A 19,007-nucleotide genomic window follows, 5' to 3' on the forward strand; every position below is an offset into this window, starting at 1 on the left:
CTGCTCAGTGTGCAAGGTTTCTGTAGCTAATGATTTTTATCAGAGAACATTAAAAAAATGCAAACTTGGTGTGCAAAGGCCTTGACTCGTGGAAAGCATTAAATCAGTCACATTTGAAGTTATCTGCTCCAAAAAATATGCCGAGAAGCTGATTACATTAAGCACTGGTGGAAAGAAATGTGTTGCACACAAAAGTATCAACCATGATTTATTAGACCTTTCTCTTTGTTTCTCAAAAGACCTCTTGGGGACAGACGGCGAGATCTGATTTAGTGTGCACACAAAACACAGGTCGACGGAAATTAAAATTACAGCAGTGGTACTTACAGCTTTAACTAACCTGTTACTGGTAGGGATTCTCCTTCATGTAAGTAGTTAAATTCAAATGATCAAGTGAGGGCAGCTGATGGAACAAACAGGATTAAGTGGTAAAGCCATTTTACAAGCATATGAAAGTCATGTGTTCATCACAAACCTCCCAACAAACATTTAATGTGCATATGGCTGTATGTGACAGGCTGTTAATGATGTCTGTGATACAGTATTTGACCACATCATACATATTTCAGACAGTAAACTGCTGTGGACTGTAGGACTGGTTAGCTCCTAAAGGAATACAGTTTCATTTAAAAGCTCCATACTTGGAGTATGAAGTTATTCAATGAAAACCGAGCTTCCTGATGCTCTCACCGACCAAGAATGGAGGATACAGGTTCAATGACACATTAAGAGCTTAACAGTAAAGAACATAACTCACATGAGCTAACATGCCTGAAGAAAATGGTGCCTAAACGCAACAACACAAACAAGGGCCTTCACCAAACTTGCTGCAAGTTTGGGGACATTGAGATCCAACAGCATGTAAGCTGTGAGGGCCCCTGGTAATGAATGAGAAGACAGAAAATGGTGAGACTTGCCTCAGGCTGAAACAGGGCTACACTGAGACAGGGCCTCAGCCAGTCCCCCATGGCATCGCTACAGGGAGAAGAGAAATCTGGGTTTTAGCACTACAGCCAGCAGCGACCCGGAAGTTATGCAGCTGTACAGTGCACTCGCCATGTACAGAGCATCCATTTTTAAAAATATATACATATACACCTCTTACAGCCAACATTTTTCAATTCAATCTCAACAAAAAACTAAAAGTACAGACAGTCATTTCTGTTATTATTCATCTTAAAGACAATAAAAGCGCAATCATGTTTACAACTGGGTACAAACCTGCTGTGACGTCTCTTTTCCCACTAACGTCCCGCAAAGAAGAGTCTTAAATTTTTGCCACATTTTATTACAATACAGTTTTACAACAATACATATAGCATTTCATTTAGTACTTCCACTATTTAAGGTTATGGGAGTATTCCCTCAGTAAAACTATGAACATAAAACAGAAAGGATGCATCAACACTTATTTGAAGCCCTCACCAAACAAAGTTGGGGACACAAAGTCCAACAGCACTACGTGCTGTGAAGGCCTCACTCTTTAGCGTAAAACAGAAATGTATTTACATAAAACTTGCCTTGATAAAGGGTGGGTACTGCCCATGTAACTCCAGCGCCTTCACAACACTACGAACCATATCTACTACACTTCTATACACCTGAATGAAACATGAGAAGGAAAAAAAGCCACAGAACAGAGATGGTTTGAAACAGTTCATAGTCGTGGTTAGGTACAGTGTAAATATTTCCCATGTGATGCTTTAATAGCTCTTTTGTTTGCTGTTTATTCAATGTCTCTTCCTCATAGCTCAGTAGAAGAATAAACAGTACGTTGTGGTACTATAATACCAATACTGGTTTGTCTACTAGCAGCTGAGGACATTAGAAAAGGGTTGAGTGTCCAAACCTATTGAAGAGAGGAGGGCAGGCTTCAGTAGCGGGCTCCAGGAGACATGACGGGGGGTCTCATACCCATGGGTGGCCGTGGAGGGGCTCCCTGGTACCCTGGGGGAACCACAGGAGGGGCCTGTCCATATGGAGGCATCCCTCCTGGCATGTAGCCTGGCATCCCCTGAGGTGGGCCACCATACTGGCCTGCAACAACACAGGTTTGTTGGCTTTTTATTTAAAAATCAGTAGTAAACAAAAATCATATCAATGCCATTAGCATACCGTTAGCATGGCTGTGGACTACTTATGCTGCATTCATGTCATATGAGATAGAGCCCAGATATCAAAATGATATTCCCATGTTCATAACTTGGGTATGTTAATGTCATCAAGAGAGCTGTAGGATTACAGAACTGGATGTCTAAAAATAAAGTACAGTGCATTGAATATTTAATGTTGTATCAATTAAATTAACGTTTAATTACACTGAACAACAGACTTTGGCTGAGGTGAGCTGTCCACATTTGTTCTCCAGTCATGATTACAACTTTGATGTTGCCATGATCACTATCTACAAGTTGAAAACCCATAACTACAATATGACATGAATGCAGCATTAAAGGAATACTTCATCCATAAAATGACCATCTGCATATCAATTACTCACCGTGTGTTATGATAAATTTGTAAAGAAAACTTAGTTTTCTTGATGAAGTGTAATAAAAGAGGTCCACATTTAACAGCAAGACTACATAAAAACATCCATTTACAAACTCACATAGTTTAAGCAGTGAAACCCAAGCCTCATTTATCCAGTCGTATGCTCAGCACTTGTTAAAAACACACATTTTCACTAAAACATCACAATTTCAAACCAGTCAATGCAAACAGTCTCCTGGGCACACAGGTGCATTTGAACTCTGCTTAAGCAGAACTTCTACGCATGCGCACGCCCAGGCACACCAATTTTATGTGGAAGTGATTTATAGTGACACATTTTAGCAAAAATGCAGCTGTTTTGGAAGAACTGAACTGGATAAACTAGACTAGTTTTGCTATTGTTGAACGCGGACCCTGTTTACTTGAAGGCTCTGGAACAGTCTGCCTGAGGAAATCAGGTCGGCCGAGTTGCGACCTCTTTTAAGTCCCTTCTTAAAACATACTTTGATCGGAGAGCCTTTCCTGATTTTACTTGAGTTTTCAGTTCATTCAAACTGTCTTTTATTTCCTCAGTTTTTATACACTAAAGTGTTTTATCAGATCTTTTAAAAGCTGTTGTTTTAATGTCTCTTCTGTTTTAATTACTGACATCTAAAGCACTTTGTAACACTGTTTTGAAAAGCGCTTTATAAATAAAGATTATTATTATTAAAACATGCGGTAATTGATGTATGAATGGTCATTTTGCTGATGAAGTATTGCCTCAGGCTAAATGTTAACAGATGCATGCTAACACGCTCACAATGACAATGCTAGCATGCTAATGCTAAGCAGGTATGTTTACCATGTTTACCGTCTTAGTTTAGCATGTTAGCGTGCTAATATTAGCTAATTAACATTAAACACAAAGTGCATCTGAGGCTGATGAGAATGCCATGGTGATGTAAGTGGTCATCAACCAAAGTATTGGACAATTTGAGACTTTGACCCAATGGTGGCACTATAGGAAGTCATTATGATTTATTCTCTGGCGACAATGAATGTAATGTAAAATGTCTGTTGCCAATCCATCCAATAGATGTTGAGATATTTCAGTCACAACCAAAGTGGTGAATGACCAACCAACAGACTGACGCTGCCATCCCCAGAGCCGTGCTGCTAGTATGGCTAAAAATGGTGTCATTCAGTACTGCATGGTGAGTTAAAGCATTTTTGTGGAAAAGGTTTTAAGTGACGATTTAAATAATAATGATGCTTTAGAGAAATTCTAAGCCTTGCTAACAAAGACTAAGAATAAACAGCTTTGGTTTACAGGCCATCAAAAGGCAGAAAATGTAAAGTTTTTCTGAACCAGAAGCAGACGGATTATACCAGGTATGGGATGCCTGATGCCGGGCTGCTGTGGAGCCATCATGCCCGCCATGGGACCCACTGATGGGGCAGCAGCGGCGGCCTGGCCTTGGCGGGGAATACTGCGCTGGTACCTCGGCAACTGTGCACGCAACTCTTCCTACAAGACACAGAAGCAACAAGGAATAATTTAACACTGAAACTTTGTCACTCAAACAGGAGAAATAAACAAGAATATTAATAAATCATTTTTATTCAAGAAAAGCCGTTTACTGACTCTGATAACAGGAAGTGACTCTTTAGCTATGATGAACTGTTTTCCTAAAATTCTACTTACTGTAAAAACTACTAAGAGAGACAGCTGTAGCCGGACTACTTACCAGTGAGATATCCTCATCAGGGTGGATCAACTTACTGGTTGCACTGGAGGTGGTGAGGGTGGCAGGCTTACTGGTCACAGTAGAGGGAGGTTTAGAGACCGTGCTGCTGCCAGCATTGGGGCTGGCCACAGCTACGGTGGCCTGGGTGTAGGCCGGGAATGTGGGCTTTGAGGGATCAGAGGAGGTGGAGGGGGAGGGGTGGGGGGACCCTGACTGCTGACTCTGAGGGGGGAGAGAAGACAACACGTTAGAGAGTCTCTGTTGAGAGGCATTTGTCACAGGGGGACACTTTTAGTCATACTTTGAGGTTACTCCCATTATTGAGTTAATAATTTAGTTATGTAAAACTTGGAATTAATGTTATTGTTTGTACAGATATTTAAGATGGATTGAACCAGACTGTTTCTGAATTCCTCTTTGTTTCTTTAAAGGGTCGGTTCACTTAAATCAGAAAAACATACTTTCAAGCGGTAGAGAAACAGACTATCAAGGTGATTTACACCTATATCATTTTTCCAATGCAAAGTTTGTTTTCAGACATGGTTGGGACTTGTGAAGACAGAAAAAAACTGTAATATGGCAATATTATTTCATATTTATTTGTTTTATGTGCAATAATTTTAACTTATTTAATGTCAACAGCATATGTTGGCACTACTTGTGCGTCCGTGCGTGTTTTTTTTTCTGTATGAATGAATGATATCTTATCACCTTTATTATTTATTTATTACTTATATGAGTCTTGTTTTATTCTGTGCATTGAATTTCTTGTATTTATTTACAATGACAATAAAAGGAATTGAATTTAATGTCATTATGGATTCATGAAATAAATTTATATTGCAGTATTATAAAAAACCTGGAGTCTCATTTGTAACCATTGTGCACGCACAAAACTTGGCCTGAGAGAGGCGACCACCTCAAACTTGGCAGGAGCATGTACGTTCCTTTAGGGAAACTCGGACCCATGTGTATGAATATTTTGGAGACAGGGGAAATTAAATATGCAGATAGTGAGGTTGTGAACTCAGGCCAGATTGTCAAAATTAAATATGCGCACAGAGAGCACTGGAGACACTAAGGTGGCTGCCACGCACACTCAGCCTTCCCCAGTTACCTCACCACCTGCACATAAGTATTTACTAAATACGCAAAGAACTTAAATTTCAAATGATATCAGGCTCGGGATACCACCGATTGTCTCAATCATTTTGGCAAGTTGTGCACCAATCAGTCTGATTGCTGTGTACATATAAATGCTGCAATGACACTCAGTTGTACCCATGATTCACCGTAAAGAAGAACTGATCAGCCGGCTCATTTCTATGCTTCAGCATTCATTAGATCCTTTGCACTGACCATTTATGGTTAGATGTGGCCGTGTACAGGGCAGGATATGAGGCTGATCCACGTATTCCAAGTTGATTTGGGATTTATAAAAAGAAATTGAGCACTGGCAGGCATACACCAGTTTTATAAATCAAAATACTGTTTGGTGCACTTGATTTTCAGCTTTTGTCCACAAGTACATTTTTAGTATGGATTCTGAACTCCATTTTATAAATGAGACCCCAGATACTTTATGACAGATAACAAATACTGTCTTGCAAAGGGCACTCACTTGTATTGCCTTATCTTTGACTAATATTTATTTGTGTCTTTGTAGAAGAACACTGACTATAAATAATGTTTTATGGGGTTTTTTATGTTTGTTTGTTTGGACTAGAAAGTAAGTAGCACCCACAGGTCTTCCTTCCAGACCGCAAGTATAACCTCCACCAATCAGAGGGTGGAGCAGCAGCCTGAAGGTTAAACCCGGGGCTAAAAACAGTCTGAATGTCACTGCCGCTTGTACAGCTAATTATAAATTGATACCAACCTAGATGAACGTGTCAAGATTTTAATTTTGGCAGTTGGACAGCATGAAGAGAGTGTTCAGAGAGATTTTAGTGAGTAAATCAAACTAAAACCCTCAAAGTCTTGGGTAGTAATTACAACCTAGCCACTGTATGTCAGGCTTTAATTGGGCCAATTTGTATTGTAAAGTCTAAACTGGGTCTTAATTATCACTGTAACATGTAACACCAATGTTACTGCGCACATGGGAGAGTAACCCAATAAAGTATGAATAAAGTTAAACCTCTTTCATGAAGCCTGCAAGAACAAAAATCCAAAGAGCATGCTGTGTTATGTTGCCCTACAGCAGTTCAGAAATAAGAAGCCCACTTTACAAATCTGCACCACTCTCCATTTTCTGAGTTTGCTGAGGTGACGAATCAAATGTTTCAGTAATATTCCAAAAATGCAGATTTGTAGCCAAGGCAAAAGCAAACAAAGGCATGTTGCGAGACATTGCAAAATTTTTAAAAGTATTTTCCACCCCCACAAATGGTTGGATTTCACCATTTCTTGCTTAAAAGCTTTGGCAAATAAAACAAAATTAATCTTGCCCAGGAGACCATAGCAGGCAAACTATACGCAATTGTGTGCATGCCAATTGTAAAGCTGCAGGTTGTCAGAGTGAAGCAGGCAGACAGCTGCGTACTTGTGATGTGATAGGGAACAGAGCTTTAGGGGAGGCGGACTGAGAGTCTGCACTCGATGAGCCTGCACTTGTGCTTGCAGCGCGACTGCCCATCTGTAGCACAGGAAAAGAATAAAGGATAAAAAATGTAAATAAAAAAAATCTTCAGTTAAAAGAAGGGTAAAGTTTCCTTTATATCAGCCTGCGTGAACATAGAGAGCTGCTCACACATCCCTTATTTCTCAGGAGAAAGTAATGTTCTGCCCTATCAGAGTGCTGAGGGAGATGAAAAGTGGTAAATGGCGTCATGAAGATTGTACCTGTCCAGCAATGGGGAAAAGAGGCTTTGTGACATCGGGCTGGGCTGAGGAGACAGTGGCAGCAGGAACAACAGGTCTAGCCAGCATGTTTGCAGCAGGGGGAACCTGAGCCATGTGTGTGATGCCTGGACGATGGCCCACCGGAGGAGGGATGCCTGACACGAGCAAAACAAATTCATTACATAAGGGAAAACAGCAACGTTACAACATATTTACAAACTTTCATTTAAAAAATGTCATTAATAATTCACATCAAGGCACTGATGTGGACTAAGTGCTTTCTGGCAGGGCATTACCTGGTGGCACACCTGGCATCATTGGAGGCATCCCTGGACCTGGAGGCATCATCCCACCCATTGGTATCATCCTTAATACATAAGGAAAAATATCCATGTTTATTTATTTTTAAATCTATGTTCATAATACCAACACACAATGAGGAAGGGGTTCATAAGAAATGACAGTCCACTACTAATCCTAAGCATTTACCCTGGAGGCATTCCTGGCATTACAGGAGGTATTCCTGGGATCATTGGTGGCACACCTGGCATCATTGGGGGGATTCCTAAAAAAAAAGAGAATAATTGAAACTCACTAAACAGTAACTTATATTATGCATAACGCTTCTATTTATATCAGTATTCCTATTTAAACATGGCATTAATAATACCTGAATTTAAAAATGGCTGTCTGAGCATGACTGTATTAAAGAAGGCAGAGTTTTTAAATTAATTACAGTATGAAAAGGAATTTAAACCTGTCCAAGATCAAACTATGAACTGTAAAAAGAACCACCTGAAGCAGAGGAGTTAGAGAAAATTGACAGGAGATACAGCAGTGGGGTAAACCACATCAGAATCCGGTTTGAGGTTAAACACTGGACAAAAACTGAATAGAATAACTATATAATCAAACTTTGTGAACAGCATAATACCAATACAGCATTCTTTTATCTAAATATAAAAGGAAGAAGTGTTGCTTTCAGGAGTGGCAACAGCAGTGGGAGCAGGAGACAAAAGGGAGACACCTTTACTCATTACAGAGGAGAGTGGGCTGCACAGTAAGCAGGGGTGGGAACAGGAGAGAACAAGTTAAGATGACCAAGATGAGAGTAGGACATAATAATTTGAACAGAACAGTCATGGGGAATCTTCCGTCCAGGTTGTGTGAGCAGTGCTAGCAGCCAGAGACAGTATAGCATGTACTTATGTCATGTAAGGTTTGGGCAAGAAAGAGAAGTGATGCATAACAGATATTAGGAAAATAGGCTTGACGGAAATATTAGTAAAAAGCATTTTAGAGCAGTGGTTCCCAACGGGTCCAGCCACAGGGTCCAGACTCCTCCTTGGTTAATGGTTCAAGGTCCACACAGTTTAATATAGTCAGCACCATACTTGCATTTGGCCATGTCATGGAGCTAGTTTGCTGACTCTGTTAAGCAGCTTTCTGCTAGTCACTCTCTCTACAGCAGGAAACTTCAAAATGAAAGCTGTGTCTGTGCCAGAAAATTACTGTACTTAAATATAAAGTTTGATCTTTACAAACTTGACACATGTGCAAGTCACTTGTGGTCCATTCAGAATGGATCTGCAACTCACTTTTGGACTACAACCCATCACTTGGGAACCACTGTTACAGTATGGAAGGAAAGGAAAGGTAATAAAATGGCTCTGGACTAATAGTAGGGATCTAAAATGGAAGATGGCACAGTAATGGAGTACACCCAGAAGATGACAGCAATGCAAAGCTGTGAATGTCTTCATAGAAGAAGATGATGTAGCATTCTTTTAGTTTTGCTCAGTAGCTGGCTTATTGCAGCTGCAGTAAAGTCACTGTTCCCTACCTGAGTAGCTGCCTGGTGGTATCCCTGGAGCAGCAGAGCCAGGAGGCATGCCAGGCTGGGTCATAGGGGGTATGTAGCCTGTCTGTGGCTGGCCTGCTGCAGGCTGCTGGAAGGAGGGACCAGGCTCGTCATCGTCATCGTACTCATCGGAGTCATCCTGGTTCTGCTTTTTCTTTTGGGTCTCTGAATATAGGAAAGAGCATAAGTCTGTAGAACAGACTACAACACAGCAGTGCATGAAGGTATTTAGATGCAAATACCTTGATTCTTCTGTTCTAGCACTCTTCTTCTCTCTTCCATGTCTTTTTCAGGAATACCCTCCATGCCATATATCTCCAGCTCAATGTCTGTTCTTCCAGGTATAGCATTAGGGACTCCATCAATGGTCTCTTTATGCACCTAAAAGTAATACAGTGAGGTGATGCTATTTCATAGTCAAATGACTTCATTTGGTTATATGAAGGTGGTTTGCATTGGTGTCTTCCTCACCTGCATACAGTGGATTGCAAGCCCAGGGCCAGTGTACAGCTTTTTATGACAGATGTGACACTTGAAGTGTTTGGCCTTCTGATGCTGAATGAGGATCTTTTCATCGTCAAAATCTCTGTTGCAGTACCTGAGAGGACGGTTTAGGAAACTTTCCCTGGAAAACCTCCATCACTGTAACGTAACGTACAGCTGGTTGACTGAATAACATGCTAACAACACACAGGATATCAAAGACTAACATCGCCCGTGTTTAAAACCCTGTCGCTCCATTTGTAACTTCAGCAAAGCCGACTGCAACTTCAAAATTTGACATGTTAGCTACATATTATGAGCCCGCTAACATCACACTGTGATTATCATAAGAAACTCAGGTTAATTTACAGTTAGCGTTAGCTTAGTAAACAGATTATATCGATGTCTAACAGAGGAACAGCTCATTATAAACGCAACATAACGTTATAAGACTAAATGGAAAATGTGTGAAAGGATACCAGCACCAAGGCTTCATTTGCTTTTTCTTCTTTCTTCCCATGTTTTCTGTACCGTCAGTTCGCTGCCTGCTAATCCGTCTAACAGCTAACACACCTACCAGGGCAGAACTGAGGAAATTAAAGATGGCGGCGGGTCTCTGCTCCAGCCCCCAAACAACACACTGCGGCTTCGAGGCGCCCCCTGGTGGCCAAAACCAGCTACTGCTTAAAATTTTTAAAATTTATTTCTTACAAGGATGCTTTCTTTGGTGTGTTTGATTTTTAAGATGGAGAGCCGGTTAAACTCTCCATTAGCAGGTCCTTCTCTATTGGAAATTAATATATTAACATGATTTCACACCATATAACCCTCCAGTTTGGAACAACAGATACATATTGCTCAGCAGAAAAGTGTATTTAGAGTAATGGGGTACCAAAGGGAATGGAAATGTGTTACAGCATGAGGACTTCTGAGAGAAATTCCAACTCCAGTGTTCTGTTAAGGACTATAACAGACTGATAAAAGCCATACCAATCTCTCTGAGATCAATGGTTAAAGAGGACATTCAGTATTCTGAGGTCTCTCCTGGGCTGAGACAGCTTTGCTAGCTGTGACAATAAATGCAATAGTAGAATTATTAGATCCTGTCTGTTAAAGACATGTTTTCCTAACCCAGTAAGAGGGAAATATATTGTTACGGGATTTGATGTTAAAGAGGTTAAGAAAATAAGGAAAAGATATATTTCATGTCCACTTCCTCCAAAGGTAAAAGAAGTGTATTTCAAAATCTTAAAGAAGATTTATCCAGTGATTGAATTCTTAAGGTTGACAGTTTGTAACAAGGAAGATGAAAGTTTGGTACATGTCATAACTTTTTTTTTTTTTTTTTTTTTTCTTGGCATAACTTTTTCTTATTTTTCATAATAAATCTTTCATTTCTGCCTGCTAAGTACCACACCCACAAATGAAAAGTCAGTGGTTATAAGCCTCTCTTTCCTGTATTCAAACACGAACTCAATGTGTATATGGATGCTATTAATATTAAAAGAACTCTAAACCCACGAGGACTGATGCTGGAGCATTTTTGACTGAAGTTGGTCTGTTGAAGCATTGTTAACCTTATTTTTCTCCTCCTATAACAACAACAACAACAATAATACTAATACTAATACTAATACTAATAATAATAATAATAATAATGATGCATGTTCTGCCCAGGAACCGATATAAGAACTCAATATCATAGTCGGACATTATTGAGAGCGTACACAAAGGTTAGCGCATGCGCACAAGGCACATAAACGATAACAGATACCTTGAACACTCCTGCAGCTGGAAGTGTTGCATATACGCTGTTACCGTATTAATATCAGCCAGAGATCGATAACGTCAGTAATAAATATCTAATAACTTAGCGCAGTTAAGCTGTAGACACACTTCCTTATTTTCCGCCGTTGTAGCCGAGTGCTAGCTCGCTCCGTGCAGCAGTAGGATCATGTTTACCTCCCAAACCTCGTCGTTCCAGGATTCAATCGACGTGGAGGAGAGAGATGACTATGACAGCGAAGAAATCGCAGGCTACAGCCAGAAGATACAGCTGAACTGCTACTACACTATCTATCTTTATCAAGGCACAAGGTAAAGGTCGATCATGCCTGTCCCAGTTTCTGTTTGCTGTAGGATGACAGCTCTGCTTCAACTCTCTGTCTCTAATATAATTCATGGGAATTTGCAGGAAGTGTTGCGTTTATAGCGTAATGTGACACATGTTAAGAATAATAATATTAATAAGGGATTTAAATATTATAAACTATTATTTTTCATCGTTTAGTTATTTATTATTGTTCACAGTAGCGACCCTAATTCTAATAATATTCTAATTCTGCAGGACATCACACAATTACTCTTTTTTTCCTGAATACAATCAGCTCTCTGGTGTGTAATGACTGTGTGTTTTTTCCTGGGTCACTGTTTTAATTATGCCAGTCTATGACTCTTATCCTGAAGCGCTCTTTAGGGACTGTACTTTATTTATCAGAGGAGGGGTGTGTCCACATGGAGCCAGTGCAACAATGTGCTTAACACCAAAATGCAAATTCCCCCTAACAAATTGCATCATTACACAAGCTGTGTGTGTGCTTCAGCAGAATATGAGTGCACGACAGCCACACAAAACCAACATAATTTAATGAGCACACACCACACACACACATATAAGCATGCACACAGCTGGTATTAGCAGCATAAAGACCGTTTCCCAAAATAAACTGGAACACACACAACAGTGGTGGCAGCTGCCAGAATATCAGGAACTGGGCATGGTGGCCGTTATAACATTTATAAACTTACCCCTTGATGATTTAAAGTTAAAAGAGAAAAAATCCTTAAGTTGCAAAAATTTAAGTGATTTAACAAAAAGAAAAAAGAAAACATGTCTTTCAGGCCAACTTGCAGCTTTTTGGGGTTTGACAGAATTCAAAATAAATACAAAATACGCCCATTTAAAGCTGAATGTTCCTCCCCTAAGCCAACTAAAGAATCACAACTCCCTCCCCATGGCTAAAACTATTATTTGAAGTGCCACCCCTGTTTTGCACCACCCCTCCCTTCTAATAAATAAGGAACAGTCTCTTAGTTTTTGTAGTCCCTTGTCCCTGAACCTGCTGCCAGTGACGCTCCTGCAGGTAAAACCATATTAATACATTACTACCAGGTGATGAGTAAACTGTCAATTGTCTTAGATCTGAGGCTTCTGGGGAAAATGTGGCATGGAACCAGAGACGAGCAGACTCCACAACCAGTCAGGATGACTTTAGGTAACAAAGGAGACACCCGCCTACCTTCTGGTTGCTTTCAGTGGTCATTTCTCTTTGGCTTTCACTGTCGTGCATTGGTGTATCCACGGGCTGCCACAGGACATCCAGTCAACATGGAATCAATGCTGTTGTCATTCGTCATTTTGATTGTTCATTGCTGTGCTGCTGAGTTACATGGCCTTTAGCTCTCTCATAATCTGAACGTGTCTCCATTTCCATGTGTCACGTAGAGTTTGCAAGATGTGAATGAAATTCCCTAAAATGTCTGGGTACAGTGCTGAAGTATAAAGGCAAAATACGTTCTGACTGTGACTGAGTGTGTATTTTGACGCCCAGGCGGTGGCACGGTAACAGCTATGTGACTCAGTTGTGTGTTGTGTTGGTTGTGGCTAATGCTCATCAGCTTTCTCCATCTGTTCTCCATTGACTTGAGTGGCTTCCAAATTCCTCATTGCCTTTACTGGCTGCTTGTATCCATGCTGACTTTCTGCCCCGCCCACAGCCTGACACTAATTGACAGCAGCTTGCCATCAGAGGCGGAACCTGAGCTGCGGACCTACATCTCAAGGAGGCTGAGCAAGGGTGCCCTGCTGGGAGGCATGGGCAACATCGCCACTGTGGAACTCAGGTGACAATTTTACATATTCCCTCACAACTTTTTGCATCAGTAATCGGACATACTGACAAAGAGGGACAAATAAAGTGAAGACTTCATGACACAAACTCTTTCTGAAAAAGGTTCTGCACTCCAGCTTTAATTCAGCTGGAAATTTAGGTTCAGAGGTGGACGAAATGTGTAAGTCGTTTACTGTTTATTCTTCGCAGTATCCCCGAGCAGGCAGTCGGCTGCTATTGCTGCCTTCTGGAGCAGGAAAGGTCTCCTGAACAGCCTGATGCTGATGGAAACGGATATGTCATCTGCTTTATGGGCGGCTCTGAAAAAGGACTGAACTTATATCCTTTGCATGCAGTTGTCTCTTGCATAGTGTCCTCATGAAATCAACCTTAGTTATAAGTATCATCCAACATCTTCAGCATTCATTATCCTGGTTTTATCCCTCGTCTTTCCTGCGTTTTGTTACCTCCACATCTTTGCAATTTAACAGGCAATAGTTCCAATTCCTTGACCCCATACACATTCAGATTAGAGCTTGATAAATACGTCCAAGGCCTGCACAGCAGCCTGCAAACCCCAGAGGTATGAGAGTGTAAAGACAGTATAATGAAGTCTTATCTTTGTCTTTACATTATTAATGCAATATGGATTTGGCTCTGTGTCCCTGTGTGTGTACGTCAGCTGCAGAACCTTGAGACGGAGGTGCGTCCCTATCTGAGCCGGTGGTACGAGGAGTCTGTGATGCACATTCATCGGGTGGTGCAGCTGGTCCAGAGCAACATCAGCTTCTTGCTGCATGCTGTGAGTCAAAAGTGCAGATGCTTTTCATATAATTTCACCATAAGAATATGCCACCGTGTAAAACTACAAAAATTTCAAAGTGTATATATATGTCATTTTCTCTATGTAGGAACTGTATTTTAGGGGTTTTGTTTGGTAAACATACGAAGCCATGAAAAAAGCTGAATAATAATATAAGATCACCTCAGAAAAACAGATAGCCACAGCGTGCTTTGCCCAGGTTTGCACTTACAATGAAGCCTATTGGTGTTTGGTTTGTAGTACTCAAACCGCTAAAACAATTACAGTTTAAAATTCAGCACCAATGTGTCTTTCTGAACGATATAACACAATGAATGGCACTCATTATGAAGAGTTTTTTCTCATGTAAGGAAACAATAGAAAACATTATGTCAAGAAAACTGCAATCTCGGAACCCACCAGCTATCGATATGACACCAATAAGCCTCTGGTGGCGAGGGCCAATATTTTAGGTTGATCCGGTGTAGCCAGAGAATATGCGGGCCAAGGCATCCTCTTCCGTGTGCTGGTCAGTACGGCTAATCTCTATAAGCAGATATCAGCATATGAATGCAGTTAAATTTTTAAATTTTAAAGCTAAATTGCGTCAGAGATTGCATTTCAACCAGTTTGTTATACCTCTAACATGGGGCCTCTCCACACCAGGCCCCAAGGAAGTGTGCTGCGCTTCAAAGTCAGTTTGACATAGTGGCACTGGCCACACCATGTAACTACAACTTCTAAGTCCGTTACGTGATGCCATTGGGCCCAAAAAAGTCTTTTACAAAAAGACTTTTTCCAGTGTAGACTTACATTGGGAAAGAGACGTCAGCATCACAACCCCGACGATATGACTTATTTCACTACCAGGATTTGATCCATTGACCTCAATAACATTTTTTGTCTAAAAGAGCGGCACAATTAAATCATTTTACCCCCGTTCAAGTTAGCGGAGGGCTAAACCGGAAGTTAGTCACTCGGCCCATTAGGTCTCTACTGCGCCCGCTCTATGGGCTGAATAATGAGCAAGATTGGGGTAATTTTACACCCAGAAAATCAAATTTTTTGGCTTCGGGTGCAACTGAGCAGCTTTCATAGGAATGAAATGGGCCTTGCCTCCCACGCCTTATCCAGTTTTTGTTATACATGCATGCTCCACACAGACTGTTTACCTACCGTTTAAACCTGATGTTCAATACTTCTCGGACTACAAATGAAAACCAGAACACTTCAAAGCTGAAAGCTTGTCCCCTGGCCTACAGATTCTGGATACATATGCAGAATCAGTTTATAGAGATTAAAAGAACTGTACAATGAGGTCTGAAGAGTATTGTTAGCAAATGTTTCATTTCATTTTCTGTATACAGGCTCTGAGTCACACACACGTGGACGTCGTTAATTCAGATGAAAGGACAAAGGCTGATGTGTCCAGGTGAGTCAGATAACAGTCCCCTCACCTACACTAACACATCTTTATATCCTAAGAGTGCTAAAAATGTAGCAGCCTTGTTGTTTATTTCTATGTTTATGTGTTATGTAATATAATTTTTTCACATGACATACTGAATGCAATTATCAGTCTGTTTGTTAGCTGTTAAATGTCTGTTGTATTCTGCACCAGGTTCATCAAAGCAGCCAGTTGGCAGGGCCTGTCCCAACAAGACACGACGACAGCTTCTCTGTGTAAGGCGATCTCAGAGGACACACTCTCTGACCTGATCATAGACTGTTCCACCAGCCCACCCACACTCTCTAACACTGGTAAGTCATGACATAAACACGATTAGGAAAGATGAGTTTGTATCTGTATACTGTCAAAGAGTCTGATCAAGATGTTTTCTCCCCCACAGTCAGTAATCGTTTCTGTGATGACTGGATTCAGGCATTTCTGAACGCTGCAGAGCGATGTAATCCTTTCCTGCTCAGACAGATTCTGGAGAACTTTAAACTAAAGGTGAGAGACTTTAACAAGGTTTCTCGGGCTCTGGATCCCTTTTTCAGGTCCCAAAATTTCCATGACGTTTACAGTTTTGTAATTGTCAAGTTGTAGTGAATTTGAATACAACATACTTTTATATTTTTTGTATATATTTTATATGAGTACAGCATCTTTAAAAAAAATACTGATTGCTGATAGTTTTTGTTCATGAAAAAATTTAACAGTTCTGATGACCTTTGGTAAAACAACATAAGACAGACGTGCTTCAAATTTGTATATTTTTGTCACAAAATTCCACCTGCCCACAAGATTGAGAAACTTTGGACAACAGCTCTCACTTCCTCTTGGCAGATACGCAAAGTTCTGATGTCTTACAGTGCAGCCACTCTTTCATCCAGATCACTTCCCTTTTTAAAACACATTTCCTCCTCTCTGTCATTCACGCACTCCGCAGGCCATCCAGGACATGAACAGCCTGAAGCGTTTTGTGCGGCAGGCAGAAATGAGTCACTACGCTCTGTTTCGCTGCTGCCAGTTCCTGCAGGGCTGTGGAAATGGGGATGTGTTGCTGCAGAATGCCAGGGCGGAGCACAGCGACCTGCCTGAAGCCTGCAGCATCATCACAGTGCTGGAGGAGTTCCTCAAGGAACAATCCCAGGCCCAGGCCTGATTCCATTACAACACCTAACTCCAAGAGCCTGTTTCCATCTGGTATTATCATGTGTCTTTGGTGATCCAATCATAAATGGACAGCTCTGTGTCTGTTTACACCTGGTATTATAATGTGTCTCCGTATGTGTTTAAGTGACCACTAGTGATTGGATCTCACTTCCCCGCCTAGCTGTTAGCATCACACTGATAACATTACCTAACTATTGTACCATTGTACCGTCAGTGTGGGGTTTTAGGACCTTTTAATGACTGCTGCCATGTTAGCTTGTGCTAATTGGGCAGACTTTTCACATACCAACAAAAGGTTTTCTTATCCAGTGGGGCATCAGATAAACAAGGACACCTGCTGAAAGAATGTGGCCGTGCAGCACTGACCACATCTGATTGTGGTTTGAGTGATCGGATCTCAAGACTCATTCAGGGCATATTTGGTGCATTCAAACCTGTGCTTTGAGCTTTGCACTTGTAATCTGATCTCTAGGGCTGCCCCTTGAAAGTCAGTGATTCGAATCCTTAGTCATATGCCCCGCAGTTTTGTATTTTTTTTTTTACTTTATTTTATTTTATCGCTAGTCAGTGTGCTGTGCAGTACTTGTGGGGACGTTTTGGTCCCCAGATTTTGCTGTAAAGCGAGTGCTCTTGACTTTCACACTACTCTTTGGTACAGACAGCTGCAGACTTGATGTAGCAGCACGAAGGCGGAGAAACTTCCCACTGTAAAGCTCCGAGCTAAAATTACCTGCTTTCTTCTGTTCGGAAGTGGTGAATTTACAGCTCACAGCAACTTAATAGGATACCGTCTCTGGCTTTTGTTTGATATCTTGCGCCAACAAAAAATGTTGTTGCACATTTCCGATCTGTCGTGAGCGCCATTAGCTTGTTTACTACTGTATGTTTACTACTGACATAATTATGAGTCGGGTATAGCCCTACTGATCACACAGGACACATGTTAATACCAGGTGTAAACAGCCTAAGTTGCAGGGCCTGATTAACATCAGTTTGCCAGATAAGGGGACATTTTGAATCTGCGGGATGTTATGGCAGATTCAAAAATTAAATCTAAAACAACAAAACAAATGTTCCCTCTGCTGGCACCTCTGATGTTTCTCAGCTAGAAGAGTGGTGATCACATGTGAAATATGTACTGTAAAACACTGACACTCAGCTTCTCGTAAACCTATCTGTCTTTCTTTGGGGGCTAATAATAGTTTAGTGACTCTGTAACATCACTGCACTTATTTTAACAGATAAGGTTTGTTGCTAATTGGAGATGATGGCAAACATGAATCGACAATGACCTCAGTGCTCATATCAGCTTAGATCTAGTTGCAGAGTCGCACTTTCCTTTTTCCTTTTGCAACATTGGTGTTACATGTGTGTAACTATACCTTGAACCAAATATGATTACTCATGTTTTGCTAACTGACAATGATCACAACACAGAACTGATCCAAACTAAAGCTTCTGCTCATTGGGGTGGAATTACTTATTTACTGTCCAAATATTCTTTATTGTAATTTTTTTATTTTAATTTGATTGTACATACTTTTTTTTTTATAACATACTGAGAATGCACAAATCACTTTTATGCATTGCTTGTTACATATGCCTTGTTTTGCTTACATTTCAACCCAATACCTGCACTACTACTATATTATTTTTACCTAATGAAAACTCTATGTACGTATGTCTATCAAGTGACAATAGATGTAAGCTGAATCCTTCTCTGTAAATGCAGTGTTGTAATTTTTGGATATAATTTTCTGTTTACATAACTCTTAGCATTCACCAGCTGTCATAAGAACAAACGGGCACTATGTGACCAGTCACTCTCTACATTTACAAAGCATTTTATTTAGTTTAAAATGTTTTGCAATATTAATACCCACAAAAAAAACATGTTCTAAAGAGAAGAAATTGACATGTGGGATAAAAAATACATAAAAGTGCTTACAGTACATGAAGGCATGCATTTTATTTTCCTTTCATGTGTACCTGTCACAAGTTTTTGTACTGCATTCAACCCATAAAGGGTTTTAGAACCAAGCTTCAACCATTCCCCTTAAAACCAGTCCAAAGTGTGTAATACAGCAATATGGTTGGTGGTGTATACTTTTAAACTGTGAAGCAGGTGACATGTAAATGAGTCATTTTACTGTTGTGAACCATAGTGTGACTGACCCACAGTGCGTATGTGTTGACATTTCTGTACAGCGTGTTCTCTATAGTTATAAATGACTGTGGTTCTCTGTAGAAGGAGCTGAAATAAATACCTGAGCTCTAATGTCTT

At 40.6% G+C, this 19,007-nt stretch overlaps 2 protein-coding genes across 5 annotated transcripts; one reads left to right on the forward strand and one right to left on the reverse strand.

Moving 5' to 3' along the window:
• Positions 1-1,272: 1,272 nt before the first annotated feature.
• znf207a (zinc finger protein 207, a) lies at positions 1,273-10,034 on the reverse strand. Of its 3 annotated transcripts, XM_050069763.1 has the most exons (12): positions 9,891-10,034; positions 9,400-9,526; positions 9,171-9,309; positions 8,911-9,093; positions 7,557-7,632; positions 7,364-7,434; positions 7,068-7,222; positions 6,769-6,861; positions 4,224-4,445; positions 3,865-4,003; positions 1,850-2,037; positions 1,273-1,601 (listed from the first exon to the last, which is right to left on the reverse strand). In XM_050069763.1, exons 1-11 carry the CDS (start codon positions 9,929-9,931, stop codon positions 1,874-1,876), a joined length of 1,410 nt encoding a protein of 469 aa, XP_049925720.1. In that variant the 5' UTR covers positions 9,932-10,034; the 3' UTR covers positions 1,273-1,601; positions 1,850-1,873. The 3 variants fall into 3 exon arrangements, with proteins under 3 accessions (XP_049925720.1, XP_049925719.1, XP_049925721.1); XM_050069762.1 differs by having other exon boundaries at positions 1,273-2,037; XM_050069764.1 differs by lacking the exon at positions 6,769-6,861 and having other exon boundaries at positions 1,273-2,037.
• Positions 10,035-10,556: 522 nt separating this feature from the next.
• Positions 10,557-19,001, forward strand: c18h17orf75 (chromosome 18 C17orf75 homolog). Of its 2 annotated transcripts, XM_050069721.1 has the most exons (10): positions 10,558-11,508; positions 12,612-12,686; positions 13,189-13,314; positions 13,512-13,640; positions 13,824-13,884; positions 13,984-14,103; positions 15,471-15,535; positions 15,725-15,864; positions 15,954-16,057; positions 16,497-19,001. In XM_050069721.1, exons 1-10 carry the CDS (start codon positions 11,366-11,368, stop codon positions 16,710-16,712), a joined length of 1,179 nt encoding a protein of 392 aa, XP_049925678.1. In that variant the 5' UTR covers positions 10,558-11,365; the 3' UTR covers positions 16,713-19,001. The 2 variants fall into 2 exon arrangements, with proteins under 2 accessions (XP_049925679.1, XP_049925678.1); XM_050069722.1 differs by lacking the exon at positions 12,612-12,686 and having other exon boundaries at positions 10,557-11,508.
• Positions 19,002-19,007: the final 6 nt, after the last annotated feature.

This window comes from Epinephelus moara, chromosome 18, assembly GCF_006386435.1.
Source record: "Epinephelus moara isolate mb chromosome 18, YSFRI_EMoa_1.0, whole genome shotgun sequence".
NCBI classification, from domain to species: domain Eukaryota; kingdom Metazoa; phylum Chordata; class Actinopteri; order Perciformes; family Serranidae; genus Epinephelus; species Epinephelus moara.

Bases quoted from the DNA above. Each gene is read 5' to 3' on its own strand.
- znf207a (XM_050069763.1), bottom strand. From the start codon at position 9,931: ATGGGAAGAAAGAAGAAAAAGCAAATGAAGCCTTGGTGCTG. The intron at 4,446-6,768 runs GTACGCAGCTGT...CTCCCCCCTCAG, and splicing joins TGTTCCCTATCACATCACAA to AGTCAGCAGTCAGGGTCCCC. The intron at 2,038-3,864 runs GTATAATCCGTC...GTGTTGTTGCAG, and splicing joins CATCAGGCATCCCATACCTG to GCCAGTATGGTGGCCCACCT.
- c18h17orf75 (XM_050069721.1), top strand. From the start codon at position 11,366: ATGTTTACCTCCCAAACCTCGTCGTTCCAGGATTCAATCGACGTGGAG. The intron at 13,885-13,983 runs GTATGAGAGTGT...TGTGTACGTCAG, and splicing joins GCAGCCTGCAAACCCCAGAG to CTGCAGAACCTTGAGACGGA. The intron at 15,536-15,724 runs GTGAGTCAGATA...ATTCTGCACCAG, and splicing joins ACAAAGGCTGATGTGTCCAG to GTTCATCAAAGCAGCCAGTT.